The sequence below is a fragment of the Stigmatopora argus genome, chromosome 17 (assembly GCF_051989625.1).
Source record: "Stigmatopora argus isolate UIUO_Sarg chromosome 17, RoL_Sarg_1.0, whole genome shotgun sequence".
Classification (NCBI taxonomy): Eukaryota; Metazoa; Chordata; class Actinopteri; order Syngnathiformes; family Syngnathidae; genus Stigmatopora; species Stigmatopora argus.
In genome coordinates, this window is record NC_135403.1 from 11,599,240 (window position 1) to 11,623,336 (window position 24,097).

Consider the following 24,097-nt stretch of genomic DNA (forward strand, 5'->3'; position numbering starts at 1 on the left):
ATCTAACAAAAAATGCAATTAACAATCCAAGTTAAAAAATTTATTTACAGGTAAACATTTCAATTCTAACATACTTAGTTGTCATTACATTGAAGTGTTGATTGGTGTAGCCAGTCTTTTCTCTGCTTTGTCCACCTGTAAACATAAGACAAGACATTTTAGTTAAAGGTTCACAAAACAATTTTACACTTACAATATAAAATTAGAAAACACTTAGAAAATAAAATTAGAAGAAAAAATAAAATTGGGGGAATAAACACTTAGAAAATAAAATTAGGAAAAAAACATTTGAAAAAAAAGCTGGGGGGAAAATACTTAGAAAATAAAATTGGAAAAAAACAGGGTATATACACTTAGAAAATAAAATGGGAATAAACACTTGGGGAAAAAAAAACAGGGTATATACACTTAGAAAATAAAAATTGGAAAAAAAAGCTGGGGGGAAAACACTTAGAAAATAAAATTAGAAGAAAAAATAAAATTGGGGGAATAAACACCTAGGAAAAAAAAGCTGGGGGGAAAAAACAGGGTATATACACTTAGAAAATAAAATGGGAATAAACACTTGGGGAAAAAAAACAGGGTATATACACTTAGAAAATAAAAATTGGAAAAAAAAGCTGGGGGGAAAACGCTTAGAAAATAAAATTAGGAAAAAAAAGCTGGGGGGAAAACACTTAGAAAATAAAATTTGAAAAAAAAAGCTGGGGGGAAAACACTTAGAAAATAAAATTTGAAAAAAAAAGCTGGGGGAAAACACTTAGAAAATAAAATTTGGAAAAAAAAGCTGGGGGGAAAACACCTAGAAAATAAAATTAGGAAAAAAAAGCTGGGGGGAAAAAACAGGGTATATACACTTAGAAAATAAAATGGGAATAAACACTTGGGGAAAAAAAAACAGGGTATATACACTTAGAAAATAAAAATTGGAAAAAAAAGCTGGGGGGAAAACACTTAGAAAATAAAATTAGGAAAAAAAAGCTGGGGGGAAAACACTTAGAAAATAAAATTTGAAAAAAAAAGCTGGGGGGAAAACACTTAGAAAATAAAATTTGAAAAAAAAAGCTGGGGGGAAAACACTTAGAAAATAAAATTTGGAAAAAAAAGCTGGGGGGAAAACACTTAGAAAATAAAATTAGGAGAAAATAAAATTTGGAAAAAAAAGCTGGGGGGAAAACACTTAGAAAATAAAATTAGAAAAAAAAAGCTGGGGGGGCAAACACTTGGAAAAAACTGTATATACACTTAGAAAATAAAATTTGAAAAAAAAAGCTGGGGGGAAAACATTTAGAAAATAAAACGGGGTATATACACTTAGGAAAAAAATGAGGGGAATAAACACTTAGAAAATAAAATTAAGGAATAAATACTTAGAACTCCTGATCTAACATTAACTGAGATCCTTCTCACCTTAAAGATTGAGTCAAAGAGCTGTGGAAATAAATGGCCAGTGAAACATCACCATGATGAGATTTAGGCTTTTATTTCATTTGGATTTTCAGAAGTACAGAGACTTCAAGTGGGCAACTTGCGAGGAAGATCTCCCAGGCCTGTTGAATGCAAAAAAAAATAGCAAAAGTTAGAATATATAGAATGGAGATTCAACTTTGGTAGTTTTACCTGGCCCAGTCTCCTCTTCTATAACCTCAATGGTGCTCTAGGCATGCTAGAAGAGCTGCATCTTGGTGCTAAACAGGGAAAATTTGCACACACAAAAACATAAGTTAGCATATATAGAGCATGGAGATTCAACAGATTGGCGTAGTTGTTTTTTTGGGGGGAGAAGTAGTTTTATCTTGATGCTAAACAGGGAAAACTTAATTTAACCAAGGTATTTGGGGGTTGCCAAACAATTACGAGATAGAGAAATCTTACAAGAAATTTAATAAACGATCAAGATAAAAAAATGAAAATTAGTTAGCAAGTGCCAAGTGCTATTCTTCCTTTTCCAGACAAGGTGATTAAATATACAGACTGACGTTAACAGCTAGGACAAGGGTGTCAAACTCGGGTTGGTTCGCAGGTCGCAATAACGTCAACTCGATTTCACGTGGGCCGGACCATTTTTGAAATAATATTTTTTCTATTTAAATTGGATTAAAAATAACTATCAAAAGCCCTAAATATTCAGTTTTTATAGATCTAAAAAAATATTTGTTTGAGCTTTTTCTTCATGAGGGAAAATATCTTATAATAATTTGTTTTTCATTTCAAAAGGAAACAAAATATTTTTGGGAATTTGTTCAATATTAGAGTGGAAAACAGAATTTTTGAAATATATTTATTTTTAGATTTTACTAAATGCTTTTTGAACTAAAAACACAAAAAGGAAAAAAATGAATTAAAACTACAATTATTGATTTAAACAGGGGGAAATTAGGAAATATAATATACATGTATAGTCTTCATTTGAATTTAATCCCAACAGAAAGTCGGCACTCATGATTTACTTCCTCGGGCCGCACAAAATGACGCGGCGGGCCAGATTTGGCCCCCGGGCCGCCGCTTTGACACCAGTGAGCTAGGAGAAAGTTGGCTTAATAGTTTTGTATACGGCGATTAAATATACAGACATACGCTAACATCTAGGAGAAAATTGGCTTAACAGTTTTGTAGAAGTGATTTTTTTTGTAAAAACAACAATTACAAATCGGCAACGGGTGTTAAGCACTCGCAATGAAAACTATAATTACATACAGGAACTAAATCGTGCCTTTGGGTGTCTAGAGTGAGCATTTACCCAGCAAACTGTCGGTTGATGACTCGGCGTTGTTTGATTAAATTTAAAGTCTTGGCACACGACTCAATAATGGAGACAAAACGGACAACATACTTTTGAAGTCAAATCGTGACGCTAACGCTAATGTTAACTAGTAACATACGGCACACAGCCGGCGAGGAAAAGCAGCGCAAATTTAAATTGTCGACGATGTGCTACACCTGGCATTAAACTAAGATATTTGTTGGCGTTTTGGGCTCAATTGATTGCTAAAAAATCTCCCGATAGCGTGATAAAAACGCATTTAGGCCAGTGAATTGGGATAGGAATAGTAATAATAAGGAATAGTCCTTACCGTTGGCGTGCTTGTCGACCGACAGCATGGGAAAGGCTGGCAAAAGGATCGGTCACTGCGCATGCGCTTAATTAACTCGGCTGCGTCTACAATAGGCGTGGTGCACCATCAGGGCCTGCAGGGCCCTCTGTTGGTCTAAAATAGTATCTGAAACACAGACTGATGTTTATTATATTTTGTTCATGAATATATATGATGACCATGTATAGTGAGTCTTTTTTCTTGCAAAAATGACCATGTAGAGTAAGGCTTTTTTCTTGCAAAAATGACCATGTATATATAGTAAGGCATTTTCTTGCAAAAATGACCATGTATAGTAAGGCTTTTTTCTAGCAAAAATGACCACGTATAGTAAGGCTTTTTTTCTTGCAAAAATGACCATGTAGAGCAAGGCCTTTTTCTTGCAAAAATGACCATGTAGAGTAAGGCTTTTTTTCTTGCAAAAATGACCATGTATAGTAAGGTTTTTTTTTTTTTTCAAAAATGACCATGTATAGTAAGGCCTTTTTCTTGCAAAAATGACCATGTAGAGTAAGGCTTTTTTGTTTCAAAAATGACCATGTATAGTAAGGCTTTTTTGTTTCAAAAATGACCATGTATAGTATACATGGTCATTTTTGAAACAAAAAAAGCCTGTATAGTATACATGGTCATTTTTGAAACAAAAAAGCCTTGCTCTACATGGTCATTTTTGCAAGAAAAAAAGCCTTAATATACACGGTAATTTTTGCAAAAAAAGCCTTACTATACATGGTCATTTTTGCAAGAAAAAAACCTTACTCTACATGGTCATTTTTGCAACAAAAAAAGCCTTACTATACATGGTCATTTTTGCAACACAAAAAGCCTTACTAAACATGGTCATTTTTGCAAGAAAAAAAGGCTTAATATACATGGTCATTTTTGCAAGAAAAAAGCCTTACTATACATGGTAATTTTTGCAAGAAAAAAGCCTTACTATACATGGTCATTTTTGCAACACAAAAAGCCTTACTAAACATGGTCATTTTTGCAACACAAAAAGGCTTAATATACATGGTCATTTTGGCAAGAAAAAAGCCTTACTATACATGGTCATTTTCCCCCCCAAAAAGCCTGGAACGCGGACCGCGTTGCGGTTGGGGACGAGAGCTGCGTATTAGCGCGAAAGAAAGTGAAGGGAGATCCAAGCGCGCCGCCGCTAACGTATTGAGGCCTCCTCATATTCCAAGGTCGAACGAAGCGCTGGGGAGATTCAAAGATTTAGACCCAAAAGCCTTACAATCGTGCGGGATTTCTGCCAAGTAATCCTCCTGGATTAAGAACAACGATACGTGATGTTGTGAGTGGATTTGAACCCACTCCTGATTTGAACTTCACCATCTCAAGTTCTGAGCAATGTCTTTGCCACTGGACCACAGTGACTTCTGAAATGAAGTGATTGGAAGTTATATTTATCCTTTTTATTACCTCGGTAAACAATTTGAAAATTGCAAAGAGTGGAATTGAACTCACTCCTGATTTGAACCTGTTCCCACCGCAAGTTCTGACCCATTGTCTTTGCCACTGGACCGCAGTGACTTCTGACATGAAGTGATTGGAAGTTATATTTATCCTTTTCATTACCTCGGTAAACAATTTGAGAATTGCAAAGAGCGGAATTGAACTCACTCCTGATTTGAACCAGTTCCCACCTCAAGTTCTGACCCATTGTCTTTGCCACTGGACCGCAGTGACTTCTGAAATGAAGTGATTGGAAGTTATATTTATCCTTTTCTGTACCTCAATAAACAGTTTGAGAATAGCAAAGAGCAGAATCGAACTCACTCCTGATTTGAACCTGCTCCCACCTCAAGGTCTGACCCAATGTTTTTTCCACTGGACCAAACCAACGCCGCTACGAGAAGAAGATACAAACTCCAAAACACCACAAAAATGCATTATGTTTAATATGCTTTTTTAAGATTAAATAGACCATGTCTTATAGTATTTGGTTGGTAAAAGCTGTTTAATAATCAAACCTTTTTACTATCATATTTTTGTATCATATCCTACAAAACAGTGACCTACTCACTCTCACATACACACACTCACACACTAACTCACATAAAAATACTTAGCAGATCCAGCATGTGAAGTGTAAATTGAGCTAATTTCTACCTTTCAGCACAATACGTGGTACCAGCACTAAAAACAGGATGCCGTCGGCGGGGAGCAATCGCCATGCCAAGGGGATCCGCGCCTACCCCCGAGCGAGCCATCACCATGGAGACCTGGGCCTTCCTCATTGCTCAACAGCACCCGCCTCAGCTCCTCCGATGGCAAGATCATCCCACTGTCGCCCTCCTGAAACGCGCCACACACACTAAGTCTCTTCGAGCAAACGTGCATACGCAGTTGTGTGTTGGTCCTTACGTCAGATCCACGGCGCCCCCCCTCGCAGGGCGTCTCCTCAAAGGTGTCCACAGTGGCATGCATGTAACTGCGCCAAAATGCCTCTTACTCTCCAGTTTCACAATTTTTGTAGTCGTTTAAGGGAAAAAATCCTATTTACCTTAAGTTGGTGACAGCAAAAGAATCTGGTGGGAAGGTCTCGCTGTTCTTGGAATGTTCCCAAGCGAAGTCGAGAGGGACACCATTCTTGCCGTCCTGAAAATGGAAATCAAATAGGAGCCTTTCGGTGAATACGCACCACCAAAAACAACATGCGGGAAAGTTTTCAACTGACCTTTTGCACCACAGACCCAAGCAGCTCTGCCAAGGTGTCAGCCAAGCGTGAGAAGGAGGGTCTCTGGGCGGCCTCGGCTTCCCAGCAGGCCAGCATGACGCCGTAACTGGACATCCAATACACGCACGTCAAATCAAAATCTGATGCGATGGCCCATGTCTCCTCACATTTCGGGGGTGCCGAACGCCGGCGCTCTCATCCTGGTTCCCGCCTTCAGTCTGTTGCAGAACTCCTGGTCGATGTGCACGCCGGGATAAGGGGACGCCCCTGAAGTGGGTTCGAATAAAGGGAAATGTCAGCGTATTGAAGGAAATAAATAACATGTTGGAAAAAAATAACATTATTTTTAACCCAGTTTTTGCAGATTAGGTAACTTGAATGTGACCCTGTGGAATTTGGATGATTTTATCTTTTCTGAGCTGTATTTTAAAGCGTAAACATCTTACCCAAAGAGAAGATCTCCCACAACAGGACACCAAAGGCCCAAACATCACTTTGAGTGGTGAACACCTTGTCAAAGATGGACTCCGGAGACATCCACTTCAGAGGGAGGCGAGACTGAGCAACAAAAAACAAAGACAACAGCTTCACTAAACCATAAAATCAGCCAAAAATAAATAAAATGACTCCAGTGTGTACTTACGTCTCCCTGGCGCACATAATCGGGGTTCTTGTAGATATCCCTGGCCAGGCCAAAGTCGCAGATCTTCACCACGTCGTGGTCGGACAGCAAGACGTTTCGGGCTGCCAGGTCCCGATGGATGCACTGGAGTGGCCGGCAAAAAAAGAAAAAGGAATTATATAAAGATGTGAAAAAGATGAAAATCATTCCAGAGGGGGATGAGGACTCAACCTTGCGGGACGCCAGAAAGTCCATTCCTCGAGCCACCTGGAAACTGAAGGAGATGAGATGTTCCAGGAATAATGGAGCGCTGGATTCTGATTTGAAAAGGAAAGGGCGAGATTTGAACACAAAAAGACCATTTCAAACATTGCCTGATGGCCATGGACATCCAATCCATTTGGGATAGTCCAGAACGGGATTGGACGTTCATCGGTGTCAATGCAAACCGTTGAGTGCCATTTACCGTCATCGTCCGTGGCTGCTTGGTCGTCACAAAGTCTTTCTCTCGATCTTTTCGGATGTACCTAAAGGATTAAAAAACAATGTATTCACATATCATAAACAACATTGCTAAAGTCACTTCTATTTGGATGATTTTGCCTAGTTGATAGCAAAAATAAAACAATAACACAATGGGACAAATCCTTACCCCAAAGACCTCTCGCTTGCTCTTCAGAAAGCTGGACAGGTTTCCATAGCGACAGTACTCCACGATGACCAGCAGCGGCCCTGCCCAATGCCAATCCCAGTTAATCCCAATCCCACTGCATAAACCACAAACCCCCCATACCTCCCGGTTTGGTACAAGCTCCCAGCAGGTTCACAACATTGAGGTGGTGCCCAATGTAGTTGAGGATCTTCAATTCGGTCATCAGGGCTTTGTGCTCGCTGACCGTGGCGCCCTCTGGTGGACACGTAGAGAGACGAAGTTGAAAATAAACAAACAAACAAACAAAATCCAGGTACTTTTACAATACTACTACCACTACTCCGTTCCTTACCTTTCAGCATCTTCACGGCCACCGTCCCGCAGCCGGAAGTCCCGTCAATCCCAAAGGCGGACGCCTGCACCACCTTCCCGAAGGCTCCTCTCCCCAAATTTCGGCCTGGTTAGGACATTAAATTTAGGATTCATTTGTTGTAGGTTCCACCCAAAACAAAGCACCAGGGATGGATGTACATTTTAACTTGGTAGTGCTGCGCTAGCTACAGAATGACCACTTGGGCAGCAATAGCAACAACAGATTAGCATGTCGCCTTGCAATTTTTTAGGGGCCGGGACCAACGAAGCTAACAAAGGAAGACTAACTAGGATTGAATTTAATTATTCAGCATTTTCTCTCTCTTCTTTGGATGGATTTGTATGGAAAATAGGTGTTGGCGTCATTTTTAAGTGACTTGTAGCATTTCCCAGCACTTTTAAACAGTCCGAATTCTTCCCTGGGTGGGACACGATAGTCTTTGCGGCCCATCCTGGAAGTCGACGTCCGATAAGATTTAACGTCAGGCCGACACCACCCCGGTGGCTGATTAGCGTCGGTAAACACGGTGCCGGCGTGCTCTTAATTACCCAGCCGAAGACAATACGGACTTTGATTAATGCCACCGGAGTCCCTCCCAAGGATAGTTTGATAAGAGCTATGAGAAAATCCCAGTATCTTTGATGCCATCTTAATACATCCTCTGCTTACATTCCTGGAATCTTTGAAGGGAAAACCACAAAAAATAAAACTCTTCACGTCTTATTGGCAATGTACCTAATTTGAGACGGTCTCTCGGGAACTCCCACCGATCGGGATCGTACCGGAGACGTTCGCACCGTTCGTCGATGGGACCGTCTCGGGAGTCGAGGACGATTGACAGGTACTCGGCTTTACTCGGGGGGCTGTCAATCTGCGGGAGGTACGAGGGCGGGGTTAGCACCTAGCGCCGAAAGGTCATTCCCGAGGGTTAAAACTGCCAGATTGCTACAGTTTATTTAAGACAAACACACCAAGATTTCCAGCCAGTGCAAAATTTTCTCCAATTGGTCTCCTTACCTGTCGTAATTTTCTGATCAAGAGGGTCAGGAGGAGCCACAGGAAGGTCGCCGCCACGCAGGTGCACGCCAGGGTGGGAATCTCCACGGACGGGGTTCCGGACACATCTGCGCAAGACGCATTTGTCCGCCAACTGAAGCCGACGGCGCCGCCTTCGACGTTGCCCATTTACCGTTGACCCAGACGTAGGCGGAGCTCTCCGCGCTCCCCTTTTGGTTGGAGGCCCGACAAGTGTACAAGCCCTGGTCCTCAATGGCGACGCGTTCAATCCGGAGGGAGCCGTCCTCCGAGGACATGACGATTCCTGCGAGCAGACAAGAAAATAAAACGGATCCCACATGGGATGGCACTTTTGGTCCATTTTATAGGTTTACCTGATCTTTGGGACAGAGCGCCTCGGTTCTTGTACCACGCCACCGTCGGAGCGGGGACGCCCTTGGTCGGACAGCGCAGGATCACCGAGCTGCTCGAGTTTACTGTCCAATCGGTAAGATTGTCCAGCAGCACCGGAGCTTCCAGGGCTGAAACATAAACAGAGTCACGTAAGAAGTTTTTCCCGGGTTTAGCAATAAGCTAACAGAAGTGGACTCATTCTTTTTTTTTTTTAAGGAAGTGGACATGTCGGACGCCGATTGTTATAGCGATTGCCGATCCGCAGACGTGAAGAAAAATCACTCTGGCTGGGCGACCGATTGTGGTTTCCCCAATCTTCCTCCCGGACAACAATCGATGATTGTCCGAGCGGGGGGCCCCAAAGCCCGGGGCCCCGGGCCCAACAGTGTCCGATGGGCTGATTGTTCCCGCGGCACTTGCGCGGGGGCCTGTAAATGTGGCACGGTGGGAAGTGCCATTGTGTGCTCTTCCTCCAGAACAGAGCCCATTCCCACGTGAAAGAGGTGGCCAGCAAAGGCGAGCGGGGTGGGGCCTCAGGAAGCCGAGGGGACCCGATTCCCAAACAGCCGCACAGTCCGTGAGAGCCGCCGTGCTGTTTGTTTGTTTGCGACCTTATGTACGTGCACAAAAGACATCAGGATGTCCCCAAGGAGGCCCTTTTAGGTTCCTCAAGGTATAGCTCGCGGGAGCCAGAAGCAGCGCTTTTAGCTAGTGGAAGCGCTTTTGGCTAGTAGAAGCGCTTCTAGCAAGTAGAAAAGCTTTTACTTAGTAGAAGCGCTTTTAGCTAGTAGAAGCAGTTTTGGCTAGTAGAAGTGCTTCTAGCAAGTAGAAATGCTTTTACTTAGTAGAAGCGCTTTTAGCTAGTAGAAGCGCCTTTGGTTATTAGAAGAGCTTTTAGCAAGTAGAAGCACTTTTGGCTAATAGAAGCACTTTTAGCTAGTAGAAGCGCCTTTGGCTAGTAGAAGCGCTTTTAGCAAGTAGCACTTTTAGCTAGTAGAAGCGCTTTTAGCTAATAGAAGCACTTTTTGTTAGTAGAAGCAGTTTTAGCTAGTAGAAGCAGTTTGGACTAGTTTTGTCTAATGAGAGCCCTTTTGGATCTCAAATTTTTCCCCAACCGAGTGCTACGCAAAGCATTTCCATAACACGCTTGAGTGACACCCACCTGAGACCCTCACCTGGGCCACCAGGTGCTCCTCCTGGCCGGTGATGCGGCGTTGGGCGGCGCACACGTAGGCGCCGGAGTCCTGGGCGCTCAGGTTACTCCACGACAACCGCAGCAGACGCGAGAACTGCCCTATGGAAGGCTGTCCGCGCAGGGCGGTGACCCCATCGTCGACCCCGCCGCCGGCCGGGTGGAGGCGGCGCCATGACAGGGTGGCATACAGGTACTTGTTAGCGCTGCAGGTGAGGTGTAGAGCTCCACCTTCTCGAGGTTCTTCGTCCTGGCTCACGTCGAATCCGCCCGGAATATCTGAAAACGAGAGAGAAGGATTAGTTTGGAAAGCGGCGTACCCTCGGCCGCCATTTTGGAGCCCCTTTGACACGGCCAACGCAAAGACGGCGAGAGAAGTTGCTCGTATTTACATTAGCCCTTTGAAACTTCCCGTGGAAACGGCGCGAGAGTTTCCTGATGGGAGATAGTGTTTATCTTTCCCAAACACCCCGAGGCCTCCCGAAATAACGCCGAGCTGCCAGTCCGAGGAAATGCGGCCCGGGGGGGCGCCATGAGAACCAGTTCCTGTTTCGCTAACGCACAAGTGGAACACGTAATTACACTGACCTCACAGAGCAACACTGATTCTGGGTCAGCCATTTAAATGTTTTCTGTTTCGTCTACCAGGTTGACATCCAATAGTATTCAATTAAAACAATAGTATTCCATTTAAAAAAAAAACGAAACTGCTGCAAAAATTACTATATAAAAGAAAACAATGTTAATATAGAAAATAAAATAAACAACGTGGAAGTCCTATACGTCCAATCCCTTTAAACACAAACGACAAAGAGATCAAGTCACCTGAAACGTAGAAGTAGATGTCCAGGTGGTCCAGTCCCACGGAATTGGTCGCCACACATCGAAACACGCCCGACACCAGAGCTTCGTCCACGGTCACAACGCCCACCGTCTAAACACAGATGCAGATGCAACAATTACAGAAGGACTACACGAAGATGTGTCGTCACACGCGTGTCGTTTCCCACCTTGGTCTTCCCCTGGAGGACTTCCTGTCGGCGGCTCACGCTCAGGATGCGGTTGTGCGCGGACGTGGCGGGGAGCCCTGGGCTCACGGGGAGCCACGCCGACGAGGATGTCGGAGCGGCGCACCTTCGGTCGGGAGGAGGACACTCAGCTGTGTTGACACAATTCTGCAGCTGTGTATGTCTACTACGTGTATTTGGGATCGGGGTGGGGGTCTCCATGATCAAATTTCAATCCAGTTTCATATAAAATAGTACTAAAATTGATGTTGGAAAATGTGCACATTAGAACCCAACAGGTCTCAAGTTAAAGTTTTTCCCCAAATGTCAATTTGTAATGCAAAAGTCAAAAGAATGAAGTCCAATTCTAATGAAGTAATTGTCACTTGAATGTACAGTATGTATGCAATGCATATCCTATTTATATCTCTATATATTTGTGTGGGAGTTGTTCTTTGAGGATGTGCCTTTTCATCCCCTGCGTCATCTTCCACTTCCTGCCATTCTTTAAATCACTTGGCGTCATTAACATACCATACATTTCAGCTTTCGTTCATTAGCATCCGCCCTTCTTTCTATGGTATCTATTCACGCTACATATGTGTATATTTAGCAACACCTCACCTGACAAGCCCAAAGATTAGTAGTAGAAGTAGTATCAATCTATGGTATTTATCCATCCATGCTATTTAGTATTTATGGTATATATCTATTCGTAGTATGTATTTATGCTATGTATCCATTTAGCGAACCCTCACTGGACAACCTGAAACTGTAGTAGTAGTAAGCAGTAGAAGTACTACTACTACTACTACTACTACTACTACTACTACTATTAACCTATGGATTGTTTGATTGATCTGCCAATCTATTTTGCGACCCCTCACTCACTGGACAAGCTGAAAGTGTAGTCGTAGTAGTAGTAGTAGTAGTAGTAGTAGTAGTAGTAAGTGTAAGTACTACTACTACTACTGACCTATGACTGATTGATCTGCCAGTCTGTCTATCTGTCCGTCTATCCATCCACCCGTGCTCTAATCCTTTTCCTTTTCCCCGATTACACACGCCGTGTACCTAGTGTGTGACCCACCCTACTTGTGAAACACACACATACACAGAGACACACACACACACACACACACACACACACACACACACACACACACAGAAGACATCCTTTCTCTGTACGAATGGAAATAAGAGTGTTAGATGTGGCGATAAAAGTTGGTTAGTCACACACATAGAAAGACGCAGACGTACAACAATCGCTCGTCAGCCACTCTGGGTGTGCGTATGTGTGTGCGCGTCCGTGTCGGCTGACTAACTACACTTTGGTGTTCCTGTGTGTTAAGCCCAAAATAAAACCACACCAAAAAAATAATGAAAGGAAAACTACATCGGTAAAATGAAAGTAAAGTTTAATGCAAAAACAACAACAAATGATACAAACCATTGAAAAAAAACAAATGCGTATTGACAGAGTCATACAAATATGGTCATATGTAAGTTAGTTGTATAAAATTATTAAATATTAGCTTCATATATTACTCATAGAACATCTTTATACAAAGGGAAGGAGGATAGGACGCAAATACGCACGCATACATGGAAGCAAACACACACATGCACACACGTTCACACACAATGCATGAAGGACAATTAGGGCCACGCAAGAACTAAAAAATGAAGGAAAAATGGTTGCAATATGACAACAAAATTTTTACATTTACATCAGCTATTTTAGATGACTTGGTTAGATTACTAGTCTACTGTACATGTTTATTTTTGGTACTATCACCTCATTTTTTGCTTATACTTTGGGGAGAAAAAGTGATATTCTTCTATTTTTAATTGCTTTTTCCTTACTTGTAGAAATTCCTGTTTCCTGTCTTACAATCTTTAACATTTTATGGTATAACTACTACTTTTTGAAATGCTTGACTTCCCTCACGGAAAAATGTGGATGCCAAATGCTGTAAAATGTTAGGTTAGCCAAAAATTAGCAGTATTTTTTTTACTTAATATGATCAAATGTGGCTTTTTTTAACGGCCTAATTGATTTTTGCGTGGCCCTGACGGTCCTTCATGCAAATGTCTCATCGCTATTTCTGACACCGAGACTTCCTACATGGTAGGGCGTCCGACTTTTTTAAAATGTATATATTCATTTTTAAAACGATAAAAGCTTGCGTCCACTCGCTTCTCAAATTTGGGCTTCTTGCTGGAGGAAAAAACACAGTAAAAACTCACAGCTTTTGTGGATATGTGTGTGTGTGGGTGTGTGGGAGGGGCCAGGGTCATTGGGGGGACACGCACCCGTGATAGTACCACTCTAGGACACACAAAAAAAAAACAAGCAAAGCATATCCGACAGGTATTGATGGCGGTATGGATGGATGGAAATGATGGAAATTAATAAATAACATAGCGGGGTGTCCTATCTTTTGGCTCGTGCGCTGGCGTTTCACCGCTCAGCAGTGTCGCGAGTCTATTCCGGCGCGACGAGCGCAAGTCATGGGTGGTTGTGGAGGTGTGGGCGGGGCAAGGTGGGTGGGGGAGGGGCTCTGCGGGGCTAGGGAGGAGCCAGAAGGAGCTTGAAAGGGGTGCACGACTCACAAAAAAGTTGGACATTCGAGTTAAATTTTGGTTTGGGTGAAATTTGGAATGAACTTCAAATGTGCCCTAATGTAATTGTTCCATTTTAATTTTGTTTTAAATTGAGTCTCATGTTATTTATAAAATAAAAGTATATTAAACCAAATTCAAGTCAAAAATATCCAAGTATAATGCCCAAATCAGGTAAAAAAATATCCAAGTATAATGCCCAAATCCCCGCCCTTCAAAAATCATTAGATTTTATCATATTTTACAATAACCTGAATAAACATCAGCTTGGCTTTAAACAATAAACAACATATTGAATAAAGTTCTTTGGGGGGAAAGGAATAATGGGCAATACATATTTTTTTGCATTGGGAATGAGTAGGGGACTTTTGGTATGTACATAAATTCCTAAGATTTATGCTTAAGTACTGGGCTACCTTGCACATATTCAAGTTCCCAAGTAGATTTTCTGAACAATTTTGAATTCCAATCCTGAAATGTTACCCCAAAAGCCAATATTTTTGTGAGTTGGCTTTGTGTGTGTGTGTGCGCGCAGGGGCGGCGGGAGGGTGGTGGCGTGTGTGTGTGTGTGTGTGTGTGCGGGGAGGGGAGTGGAGGGAAGGGGGGGCGTTTTCAAGAATAGATCAAGTCTTTCGGAAGCAGCCCTGAGCCCCGTTTGAAGACGAAGGGGACAATCACGCTGCTGGGAAGCGTCTCGCTCGCGTCGGGAGAGGAAGCCAAACAACGAGAGGAAAAGCGCTCGGATTTTGGCACAGGAAGCCCGGCGCGCCTCCTGCCCGGGCCTGATAAGAAGCGCCGCCTCGCATTCCCATGGCCGCCGGCGGACCCCGCTCGCCAACGGCGGGGACCCCGGCCGGCCCCAAAGACGGGAGATCCCGGGCCCGGCCTCGCCGTCAAGCTTGCGCTGCGGACGGGCTGCGGAGAACAAGTCAGATCCAGTCAGGATCCACAGAAAGTAACACCTGCCGCCGACCTGCCTCCAAGCTAAATTTGCCCTCAAATGACTCATAATAATTTCATGAAAAAAAATATAATTTACATCAAAAAATACATGTACCAGCAGTCTTCCCAGTTTAAATTAATTGGACATCAAGTTATAAATATTAGCTGTAGTGACCACACCCCCTAAAAGAGTAAAAACAAAAAAGAATTTACTGTTTAAGTGTGCAACCATTTATTATGAATGGCCATTGATAGCATGCCATTAGCATCTTAGCATCACTTTCACTGCCCATGACAACTATGCAAGTCAAAAGAATGTTCGACCTTTTGGCAAGGCACTACTCTTCATGTCACAGGCGTCAAACTTAACGCTAGCGGCCCAGAACCAATAGGTGGTGGCCATCTTGGGTAGGGCGCCAAACAGACCACGTTTACGTCACCCTCCCACTCCCCGTGGTACACTTGACGAAAATTTTGGAACCGCCTAGCGGAAATAACGCGGCGGGCGAGGTCGGGGGCCAAAGTTCAACTACGCCGATGATGTCACGAGCGCGACACTTAACCTTAACGGTTCTCTCGCTAGCTACACAATACGTCTTTGACCCCGAGCGACCGCTCTGTCAGTGTTCTTGCCAAGTGTGTGTGTGTGCGCGTGTGTGTGTGTGAGTCACATATAAGAAAAAAGCATCAGAGGATGTGGTGTGCAATCACAATAATAAACAGGACCGCGTCCTGCGCAGGAAATTCATTAAATCATCCACGTTTGATTTGGGAGAACACGCCACTGCCTTCTATTCAACCGAGTGTGTGTGTGTGTGTGTTGTTCCTTTCTATCTTCCCAAGCCTCACTTGTGTGTCCGTGAATGCAGCACGCACACTCCGACACGCACACGTTGGGTTAAAATGATGGGAAGAGAAAAAAGACATTCGGACCAAGTGAGAAAACAGTGCAGCACACAAAGCGCACACGGACATTTTCACACATTCACACACACATGAAAGGCCCTCAAACGCCATGTGTTGTGGTTACAAGAAGGAAACGCTGTCTGGACACATGCTCCAATAGACAAAACACGGCTTGTTTGCACAACATGCACACACAATGCAAACACACATCATTTAAGGCACAACAACAGAAGGGACGGGTCACTTTTGTCTTAATGTGGGATTGCGCGGGTTGAGTTGTTAATGGTTTTTTGGGGGTCAAACGGTGGAAAAGATGAACATTTTCAGGGGGGGGCGGTGGCTTTAGACAGTGATAGACGTCCATTTTAAATGGGAGAGCTGGCAGATATCATTTAGCAATTTCAATAGCAGCCAATGAGTTGAAAGTTATGTACTTTAAATACCCCCAAAATGATATAAGACGTGTTTCAAGTTAATTCCCAAAAATGTTTAGCAAAGAAAAAAAAATATGTCGCATGAAAGGCATTGTAAAAAATTTATATTAAAAAAAAAATATATATACGTCCTTTAGTGGCACAAAGTCCACAAAAAAGTGATGTTAAATCCACTTTAAAAGTCAGTGACAGGAAAATAATCGACGAAACAGACAAAAATAACACAATGACTAGTTAATGTCACAAAGTCCGGGAAAAAAACTGCTATTCAATCTGGTAAAAAGTAGTAGAAAACTCAAATCGGTCAAAAACTATCAATGTAAATCCCATTTTAAAGGATGGAAGATAAAACCTGCCAGAAAAAGTCATGAAATGACAAAGACATCCCCTTAAAATAACCCTGAGATGAACTGATTGGCACTAAACGCGAGCAGCCTACCCTGACCACATTTGTTCTAAGCAAAATAGCACTTTTGCTAGCACGTGTACTTACGGGCCTTTGGGCGGACACGGGTGCCAGAGCCAGTGGACGTGCGGCGGCGGGACGCCTTGGGACGTGCAGTGCAGACTCTGCCGGCTCCCCCTGGGCACGGCGGCCGGGTCTTGCGACGACACGCCCTTTTCGCCGATCTCCGGACTCGCTGCCGGCAGACAAACGGCGTTGAGAAAAATGCTTCCCCCGAAAAAAAAGTCAGCCCAAGCCTGCATCGTCCGGTCTTACCGTTAACCACCAGCGTTAACGTGAGATCCCGGTAGAGCGCGTGCTCCCGGATGCCCACTCGCACTGTGTATTTCCCAGCATCCTCTTGGGCCACGTCACGGATGACCAGCGAATGGCCGTCCATGTGGTACCTGGAGCACTGTTCCGCCGCCACCGCGCCATCCTTCAACCTGGCAACGTAACATTTTAGGTGGCTTTCCTATTGTTTCGGGTCGACAGCGACGTCGTACCAGACGACTTCGGGCGCGGGGTAGGCTCGCAGCTTGGGGGAAATTCGGTAGGATTTCTGGCCCGCTCGAGCTTCCATGGCCGTTCCTCGTCTGGGCTTCAGTCGGATGAAGGGCCGATCTGAGGGAAGGTCGAAGAAGGGGGATGAGAAAGGTCGCTTTGGGAATCCCACGACGGCGAAGGCGCCACTTACCGTAGACGGTCACCGTGACTTTCTGCTGCTTGGTTTTGTTCCCGCTGCCGACTCGACACGTGTAGAGGCCGCGGTCGGAGCGCTGCAGCTTGGGGATGGTCAGGATGTTGTAGAATAACATGTGAGTTCCGTGTTTCAGGAGACGCTTGGACGTGGAGCCGTGGTTGCTCGTCTGCGAATAAAGTTATCCAATCAATCCAATCCTAATTGAGTGATGGCTTCAAGAGACTTATTAGAAATAAAATTATGAGGCCTGTTAAATACCTTTCCAGGATAGTCCCAGGATATGTTAACCCTGGTGTTTAGTTCTCCAGTGGCGGTGCAGTTGAGGACTAGCCTCTCTCCCTTTAAGGCTTGGACTGGACCACTGGTGTTCACATACATGTCCAGGATGCTACTCACTGGGATAACAACACACACGAGGAGGAAGGATATTAGGCACCGATCGGAATTAAAGCAAAGCCGTCGTGGTGTTAGCGGACCTGGTCTGTAGACGATGTATTTGCGCGACTTGTACGCCACGCCGTCGATGAGCGTCTGGCAGAAGAAGAGGCCGATGTAGTAGAAGGTGGGAGTGCGGATGGTGAAACCCCGCTTGCTGTTCCATAAGATGTTCCGCTGGTCCGGACTCAAACTGTGCTGAGGGAACTGTGGGGATGAAAAGTGACAAATGGCAGATTTGATTTCATTTTTTTCCAAAGGGATCTCTGTTTTTTTTAATTTGCCAGATAATATATATTCATGAAATGAGGCAAAATACATCCATGAATTAGTTAATTAAATAGCAAAATAATTAGATCTGTTTTTGGGGGGGGGGGGTATTGTACACATTTCTTTAAATACTGAATAGGAATTGCTATCATGGTGCCGCTTTAACTGGTTTGTTTATTGACTGCCATTCCTCCCACTGCTAATGGCTCGGACGTCTCCCACCGATCACTCTCCCGATTGGCTAAAACTGTCTGAGTGGACACAGAATGACCCGCGGTATTTTCGGCCTCCGATTTCCGCTCCGTTTCCTCTTGAGAGAAAAAAATAAAACCTCCATCCAGATGCGGGCCAATCCCGACGGGGTCTTCTCGCCAAATCCTTGCGTAACCTTTTCATCTCGGACAGAAAAAAAGGTGCCCGCCCTCTCTTTTGGGGGACAGGTAGGGGCAAGGTGACCCTTTTCCCAGCGGCCTCTTCGCCCCTCTTACCTAACGCGGGTAAAAGGACGCAAGGGGAGATGGGCCGAGACGTCCGAGGAGTCAGGATGTGGGAAACGAGACTCCGGGTCCATCTCCTCGCATCCTGTTACTACAGGATGCGAGAACGCTTTTTGAGCAAGAGGCTGGGAAGGGGGGTGCCTCACTTTCACAGCCTTAGCGCAAAGGGGGCGGGTGGTGGTGGTGGGGGGCCTCGCGGGTATTGTTGTATCGAGGCGGCTCAAGAAAAAGAAAAGGCCGTCCAGGAAAAAAACACTCCAAAGGCCCGTGACAGTTCGCCGATGAAGGGAAGGACGGGAGCTTTTTTTAGAAGCGTTCCCTTTTGACCAATACATTTTGTACTGGACAAAATGTTTGGGGACGTCACGCAGACGTGTCAAGAGACGGCTTAATCGGTAGTAGGGGCCGCTTTTTGGCGAGGAAATATATGAATAGATTTTTTAAGGTGACTCATTTTTTTAACCATTTCGTGCATTTTATATCAAATCATTGGTGATACATTGGTCGTGAGCCTCGGTGGATACGGATATGAAGTTAATCTTAAAAATCTAATTTATCAGTGTTTGGAGACTGTTTTAGAATATTTGGCTGCCAATGACGGCAATAGTTGTCCAAGCCATTGCGCTCAAAGGATTTTTTTCAATATCAATTGAACCACTTTTTTGTGTTTACGACACATACTCTCACCGGTAAATAGTAAAAGATTCATTAGACTTAGACAATTCCCATTAAACGATCTGAATCCAAAAATACATACGTATCTTTAAAAATAGATCGTAAAATTCCCAGTCCCACAAAAGCCACTAGAGGAAACCCACCGGATGTTGAAATCATCACGATGCGTTAGAGGATGCTATTTTTAGACATCTCCCCCAAACGCCTCGGGGCTGTTGTGGATTTGTCACTTGAGGAAAACTATTAAAAACACACGCAAGTATTTTTATATCTTTTCGTTACGTGCACTTCCTCTTTTCTTTCTTTACCATGACGACTATTATTTTGCAAATGGTGATTAATCAAGTAGGAATTGAGCAATACGTTACGAATAAAAAGTGAAACAAACTACTATTTTGGGCGTTTCGCGAACCCGACACGTCACATGGGAGATTTTTTAAAATAATCCTTTTATCATGAATCCCAATCTTTGTATTCTGCTTGTTCGACAAATTCTCTTATCTGACATGTGACACGCAGGCCAGCGTATTCGGGTCCGCTGTGGAACAATGGCGCGCGCTTTAGGGGGGCCGATGCTAGCTACTTGGGCTTCCTCCTGCCAGCTGTTTTAAGCATCACGGCGAAAATAGTTGGCGGCAAGGAGCGCTACTATGTGCCGGGCGGTGGGAAGTGATCCTGGCCGGGGGCCAACGGGGCACTTTGGACCCAACGTCCTGTCTCCAGCCGGGTTCGAAACAAAACAAGATCGGAAAAAGCTTGTTAAGAAATAGAAAAAGTCATGTCGGATGATTAATTTTGCCTGCGCGTATGACGTTTGACTGGGATTATTTCGTCGTTACAAATTTAGTTGCGAGTGGACACATTCTTTCTCGGAAATGTCTTGACGTCACTCACCTTGACGAGGGTGCTGGTAACGTTGGGGTGCGTGACTCGGCACGGGATGACCAACGGCTGCTTCTCCTTGAAGTACAAGACGTCGGTGCTCATCTCCTCGTGGTCCACGAATGGCTGCCGTCTGTCTGAAAGCCAAAAGCCGGCGGTCAGGGACCCCGAAAAAAAAAACTTTCATAATATAGGTGTTCCACAGGGCTCAACGCCCATCCCACTTTTTTCCCATAACCATTTCATTTACCGTTGAATGCCATATTGGACCGTTTGTACTCTGTTGGTGGCTGCTTCCACTATTGTGTACTCTGGAGTTCTCTGTTGTTATTGCCTCCCACTACACCCATCTACTGAGACCCCCCCCTCCCCCTCCTACATTGAAGGCTAATGGCCGCCCGCCGTCTACTATAAACACACAAATTGTTCGGAGGCAATCGTAGCAACGTATTGTTTGCTTGTCTCGGGGCCCCCCGAAACAAAAGTACCCCAAGGACCGGCCAGCGAGTCGGGCTTCCTTTGATTGCTAATGGACTTGGAGGGCAGAGATGCTCTCTAGGGTGGAGGGAGGGGCCCACCACTGCAGACTTTCTGCCTCCTCTTTGCTCCGGCCGGCGGCGGCCTTCATCTCATCCTCGCACGCACGGTCGAATACCTTGACCGCGAGCCAGTGAGACCCTCCGCCTCCCCCCCACCCACTTGGCCCTTCTCTGCCCCGCCCCTCTCGCAACCCTATGGCCTCCTCCCTTCGAGCACAGGATGCTGGAGCGGGGCAGATAAGGCTGATGCCCTGCATGGGAAACTCTGCCCAGGCTTGAGCCTTTCAACAGCTGGCCCGTTACACTCCAAAAAAGATTGGTATTTATATACAAATATAAAAATATATCCAGAGCGACGCCAAGGTGCTGAAACTGCGCCCAAAGTGTTTAGAGATCACCCTTTTTAGGACATCCTGTTTAAAAAAAAATAAGCTCCCGCTGTTAGCTCAAAGTCAAACTCAATCGCAAATGACAAATTACCCCTCTAACCTCCCTTTTAGTCCAAACGGATTGGATGCTTAATTTCGTCAACGCGGCCAATGAGTGGAAAGCAGTTCCTCGGAGGGTCTATATTTAAAATATGGGATCAGCCCAATTTGTGAATCGACATTTCCTGTCAGAAGTGAGTCAGTTTTGTCAAATTACTGAAAACGAATAAACCGAAACCTGAACATTTTAAAGTCTATTTAGTCTATTCTTTCAGTTTTTAGATATAATGTATAGATAAGTATATATAATCTTTGGGACTTGAGGAAAAAAAAATCAGTCAAAAAGCCTAGCAGAGACATTTGCTAGCTTTAAAGGCAAGTGGCATCTTACCTGCCACATAGACGTAAACCGAGTTCTGGCGCTGCGTTTGGTGGCGGTATCGGCACAGGAAGGAGCCGGTGTGGTGAGGTTGCGCTCCTTCGAGCAATGTCAGCCGACTGCAGTGCAGCCGGTGCGTCTTGCCGCAGCGGGATTCTTCCACGCGAAGCCGCTCAAGAGGCAGGTCGGGCGGGAAGGACCAGGAGAGTTCCCAGCGACCCCTGGAACGTGAGGATGGCGTATTAGTTTGGCCGAAAAGCGCAACACGGCAGGCGTTTGCGGAAACGAGCTGATTAGGAAGCTCGTTTCCAATGATTGCACTAGAAAGAAAACTTAATGTTCATAACGTGGCTTATCTGGACAGTGTTTTCCAACAAATTTGGCTCATAACTAGCAACAATGGTTTTCTGAAATGTTCCAAAGCCAATATTTTTTACAAATTCATAGCATTTTTGATGAAGGGTCAAAGGTCAGCGCATGTCATTCTTCAGATTCCGCTATTTTTCTGTTCATAATTTCAATAACATCGAGATGATTCAGTAAATTCTTTCAATTTTCACATGGAACAATGTGTTCATTTTTCCCCCGCACACAGGTAATAAGAAATTGGTGACCATTATCGAATAATTTGAAGGGAAAATCTTTTCAAATACATATGCTAATTGTTAGCATGTAGCTTTTGGCTTTAAAGTGACCTGCAGCTGAGCTCCAGGGTCTGGTTGACCTCCAGGACCAGCTGTCCGTGCGTCCCCTCCAACACGGGAACGGCGTATTTGCCCTTGGCCTCTTCGTCTGCACCTGCGGGACACGAGCACACGTTAAGGAGGCGGGACCACGGCATCCCTGGGTCGTCGGTACGGTAAGTGGGATAAAGAGAGGGAACGTTTAAGTGAGGCGGATGATGGCGACCATTCATTGTCGCGTTAATGGCTCCCCGCGGATGGCTCATTCGCGGCAAGTGGCCTTACTCACACTTCCGATAAGAGTTTCCTTCAGTATGACATTAGGTGACACATTATCACTCATACTGGGAACGAAACGTCCCTTTTTAAACTGAAAGGACGAGTCCTTTCAAATCGGGGCTTTTTTTAATTTCACATTCTAAATTGGCATCCAACAGCACAATTTTTTTTTAAAGGTGGATTAGGGTTGCTAAATATATTTTCACATATTTAACAAAATGCAAACTAGAGAGTAAATCAATTAACTTTTTGGGGGGGGTCACAAAGAAGCCAACATTTTAAATTTCTCATTATATTAAAGGGACTTATTTTTACAATGGCACAAGTCAGAAATATTTACGTAAAACAAATGGCTAGAAATAGAACCCCATTATTTCAATTCAAGCGAAAAAAAACTATACTACGTACATTAACATTAAATATTCAAACCTTCCTCCATAATGAGTTCCGTCCTAAAAATCGACACACAAAACCAATTAAGCAAAACTATTAAATACATTTAAAAACTCAATTTTCAAATACAGTATCACTTTACTAGCTAGCATACTTGAATGACATTTAAATGACATTTTTATCCACATTTGGGTCCCTTGAATTCCTCTTGAATAAAATCCAGCACCCCCCAAAAAAACCCACCCATCAAATGCGCCCAAAGCGAGCCATTCCTGACTGACCTTCGGCAAAGAGCGCATACAATCCACAAAGCAGAGAAGCCAGCAGACAGTTCATCGTGTTCATCCAATTGCTGATAAAATACTTAATAATTCCTTTTTTTGGGTGACTTGGGAGACTCATGAGCGACGCGTTCCCGTGCTTTGGGCTCCCCGGCGCCCATTTATACAGTTCCCACAGTGGGGGCCACCGGAAGGCGGCCTTCCGTGACGCGCGCGCCTACCGGCACACCCTCGCGCCCTCCCCTTCCTTTAAGTGCGGCATACTGGGAAATAAATCACTTTGAGTGGCTTGTTTTTTTTTGGTTTTTAACCATGAATAATTGCACGAAGCGAAAATACAAAAGCACACGAGCGACTCGTTTGAAACTGGCGAGGCAAGTCGCACGTACGCATAAATAAATCGACCCTAAGCTTGGCTACTATTGAGAGCGGTGGACGCACAATCTATTTTGACGGTGTCACTTCCGGTAAAACTTCCTGGCCAACATCTGAATGGAATTAAAACTGCTTTTTGAGGGGTTTATTTTGACTAAGAAAAAGGACTACGCTCACTGAAGTCTAATATATTAATTGGACTAAAGTAACCCTGAGGTGATCGTCGGACTTACCTGTCAGTTAACCCATGAAAATACACATTTTGAAGATTTTGTTGTTGTTTTATTGTGTTTTTGCTACTTTCTTGGTTCTTGGCGAGGTCACACCTGACCTCGGGTCTGCCGGTGGATCCAGTCGGCAAACTTGACCACGTTTGTGTAAACGCCGGGACGGTTTTGCCTGGCGCAGCCCTCGCCCCAGCTCACAATCCCCGCCAAGAACCAACGCCGGCCGCGTTCCTGACACACCAGCGGACCCCCAGAGTCCCCCTACCGGTACAAAAAGCGCCAGATCCGTAAATCCCAATAACAAATAACATGGAATTACATGTAGAATAGGATTAACAGATATTCAAGTGGGGGAAAATACAATATTGAAGTAAAACTGGTTCACCAAAATGGATTCTCGTGTCAATATAAAATACATACTAATATGAAAAAGTGTACTGGGAAAAGTCCAAATAGTTCAAATGCCATCAATAATATATTTGTACACACTATAAAAACCCCAACTAATGTGACAAGGAGATTTAGGAGGATCTAGGCAAGGAAGATGATCTTTAAAATCTCCAGACTACTGAGGGACTGTGTAGTAACCTCAGTCTCAGTCTGCAGAAGGTCCCCACCTTGTGGACTTCCAGTGTGTGGCTCCAGTTTCTTACCTAGGTCTA

General features: G+C 44.3%; 1 protein-coding gene across 7 annotated transcripts; it reads right to left on the reverse strand.

Moving 5' to 3' along the window:
* Nucleotides 1-25: 25 nt before the first annotated feature.
* Nucleotides 26-23,519, reverse strand: flt1 (fms related receptor tyrosine kinase 1). 7 transcript variants are annotated; one of them, XM_077624051.1, is made up of 33 exons: nucleotides 22,834-23,519; nucleotides 21,893-21,995; nucleotides 21,210-21,418; nucleotides 19,864-19,988; nucleotides 17,569-17,734; nucleotides 17,351-17,487; nucleotides 17,087-17,258; nucleotides 16,896-17,013; nucleotides 16,666-16,835; nucleotides 16,438-16,585; nucleotides 11,041-11,164; nucleotides 10,856-10,964; nucleotides 10,001-10,309; nucleotides 8,820-8,966; nucleotides 8,618-8,749; nucleotides 8,446-8,552; nucleotides 8,164-8,299; nucleotides 7,408-7,512; nucleotides 7,197-7,310; nucleotides 7,056-7,135; nucleotides 6,870-6,930; nucleotides 6,635-6,720; nucleotides 6,425-6,547; nucleotides 6,228-6,339; nucleotides 5,949-6,048; nucleotides 5,782-5,887; nucleotides 5,608-5,702; nucleotides 5,469-5,535; nucleotides 4,881-5,399; nucleotides 3,075-3,221; nucleotides 1,621-1,688; nucleotides 1,411-1,550; nucleotides 26-135 (listed from the first exon to the last, which is right to left on the reverse strand). In XM_077624051.1, exons 1-29 carry the CDS (start codon nucleotides 22,952-22,954, stop codon nucleotides 5,241-5,243), a joined length of 3,741 nt encoding a protein of 1,246 aa, XP_077480177.1. In that variant the 5' UTR covers nucleotides 22,955-23,519; the 3' UTR covers nucleotides 26-135; nucleotides 1,411-1,550; nucleotides 1,621-1,688; nucleotides 3,075-3,221; nucleotides 4,881-5,240. The 7 variants fall into 7 exon arrangements, with proteins under 7 accessions (XP_077480177.1, XP_077480176.1, XP_077480175.1 ...); XM_077624050.1 differs by lacking the exon at nucleotides 22,834-23,519 and having other exon boundaries at nucleotides 5,214-5,399; nucleotides 21,893-22,704; XM_077624049.1 differs by lacking the exon at nucleotides 22,834-23,519 and having other exon boundaries at nucleotides 4,904-5,399; nucleotides 21,893-22,704.
* Nucleotides 23,520-24,097: the final 578 nt, after the last annotated feature.

Bases quoted from the DNA above. Each gene is read 5' to 3' on its own strand.
- flt1 (XM_077624050.1), bottom strand. From the start codon at position 22,146: ATGAGCCATCCGCGGGGAGCCATTAACGCGACAATGAATGGTCGCCAT. The intron at 8,967-10,000 runs GTGGGTGTCACT...TTTATGTTTCAG, and splicing joins GGCCCAGGTGAGGGTCTCAG to CCCTGGAAGCTCCGGTGCTG. The intron at 8,300-8,445 runs GTAAGGAGACCA...TACCTCCCGCAG, and splicing joins TGATCAGAAAATTACGACAG to ATTGACAGCCCCCCGAGTAA.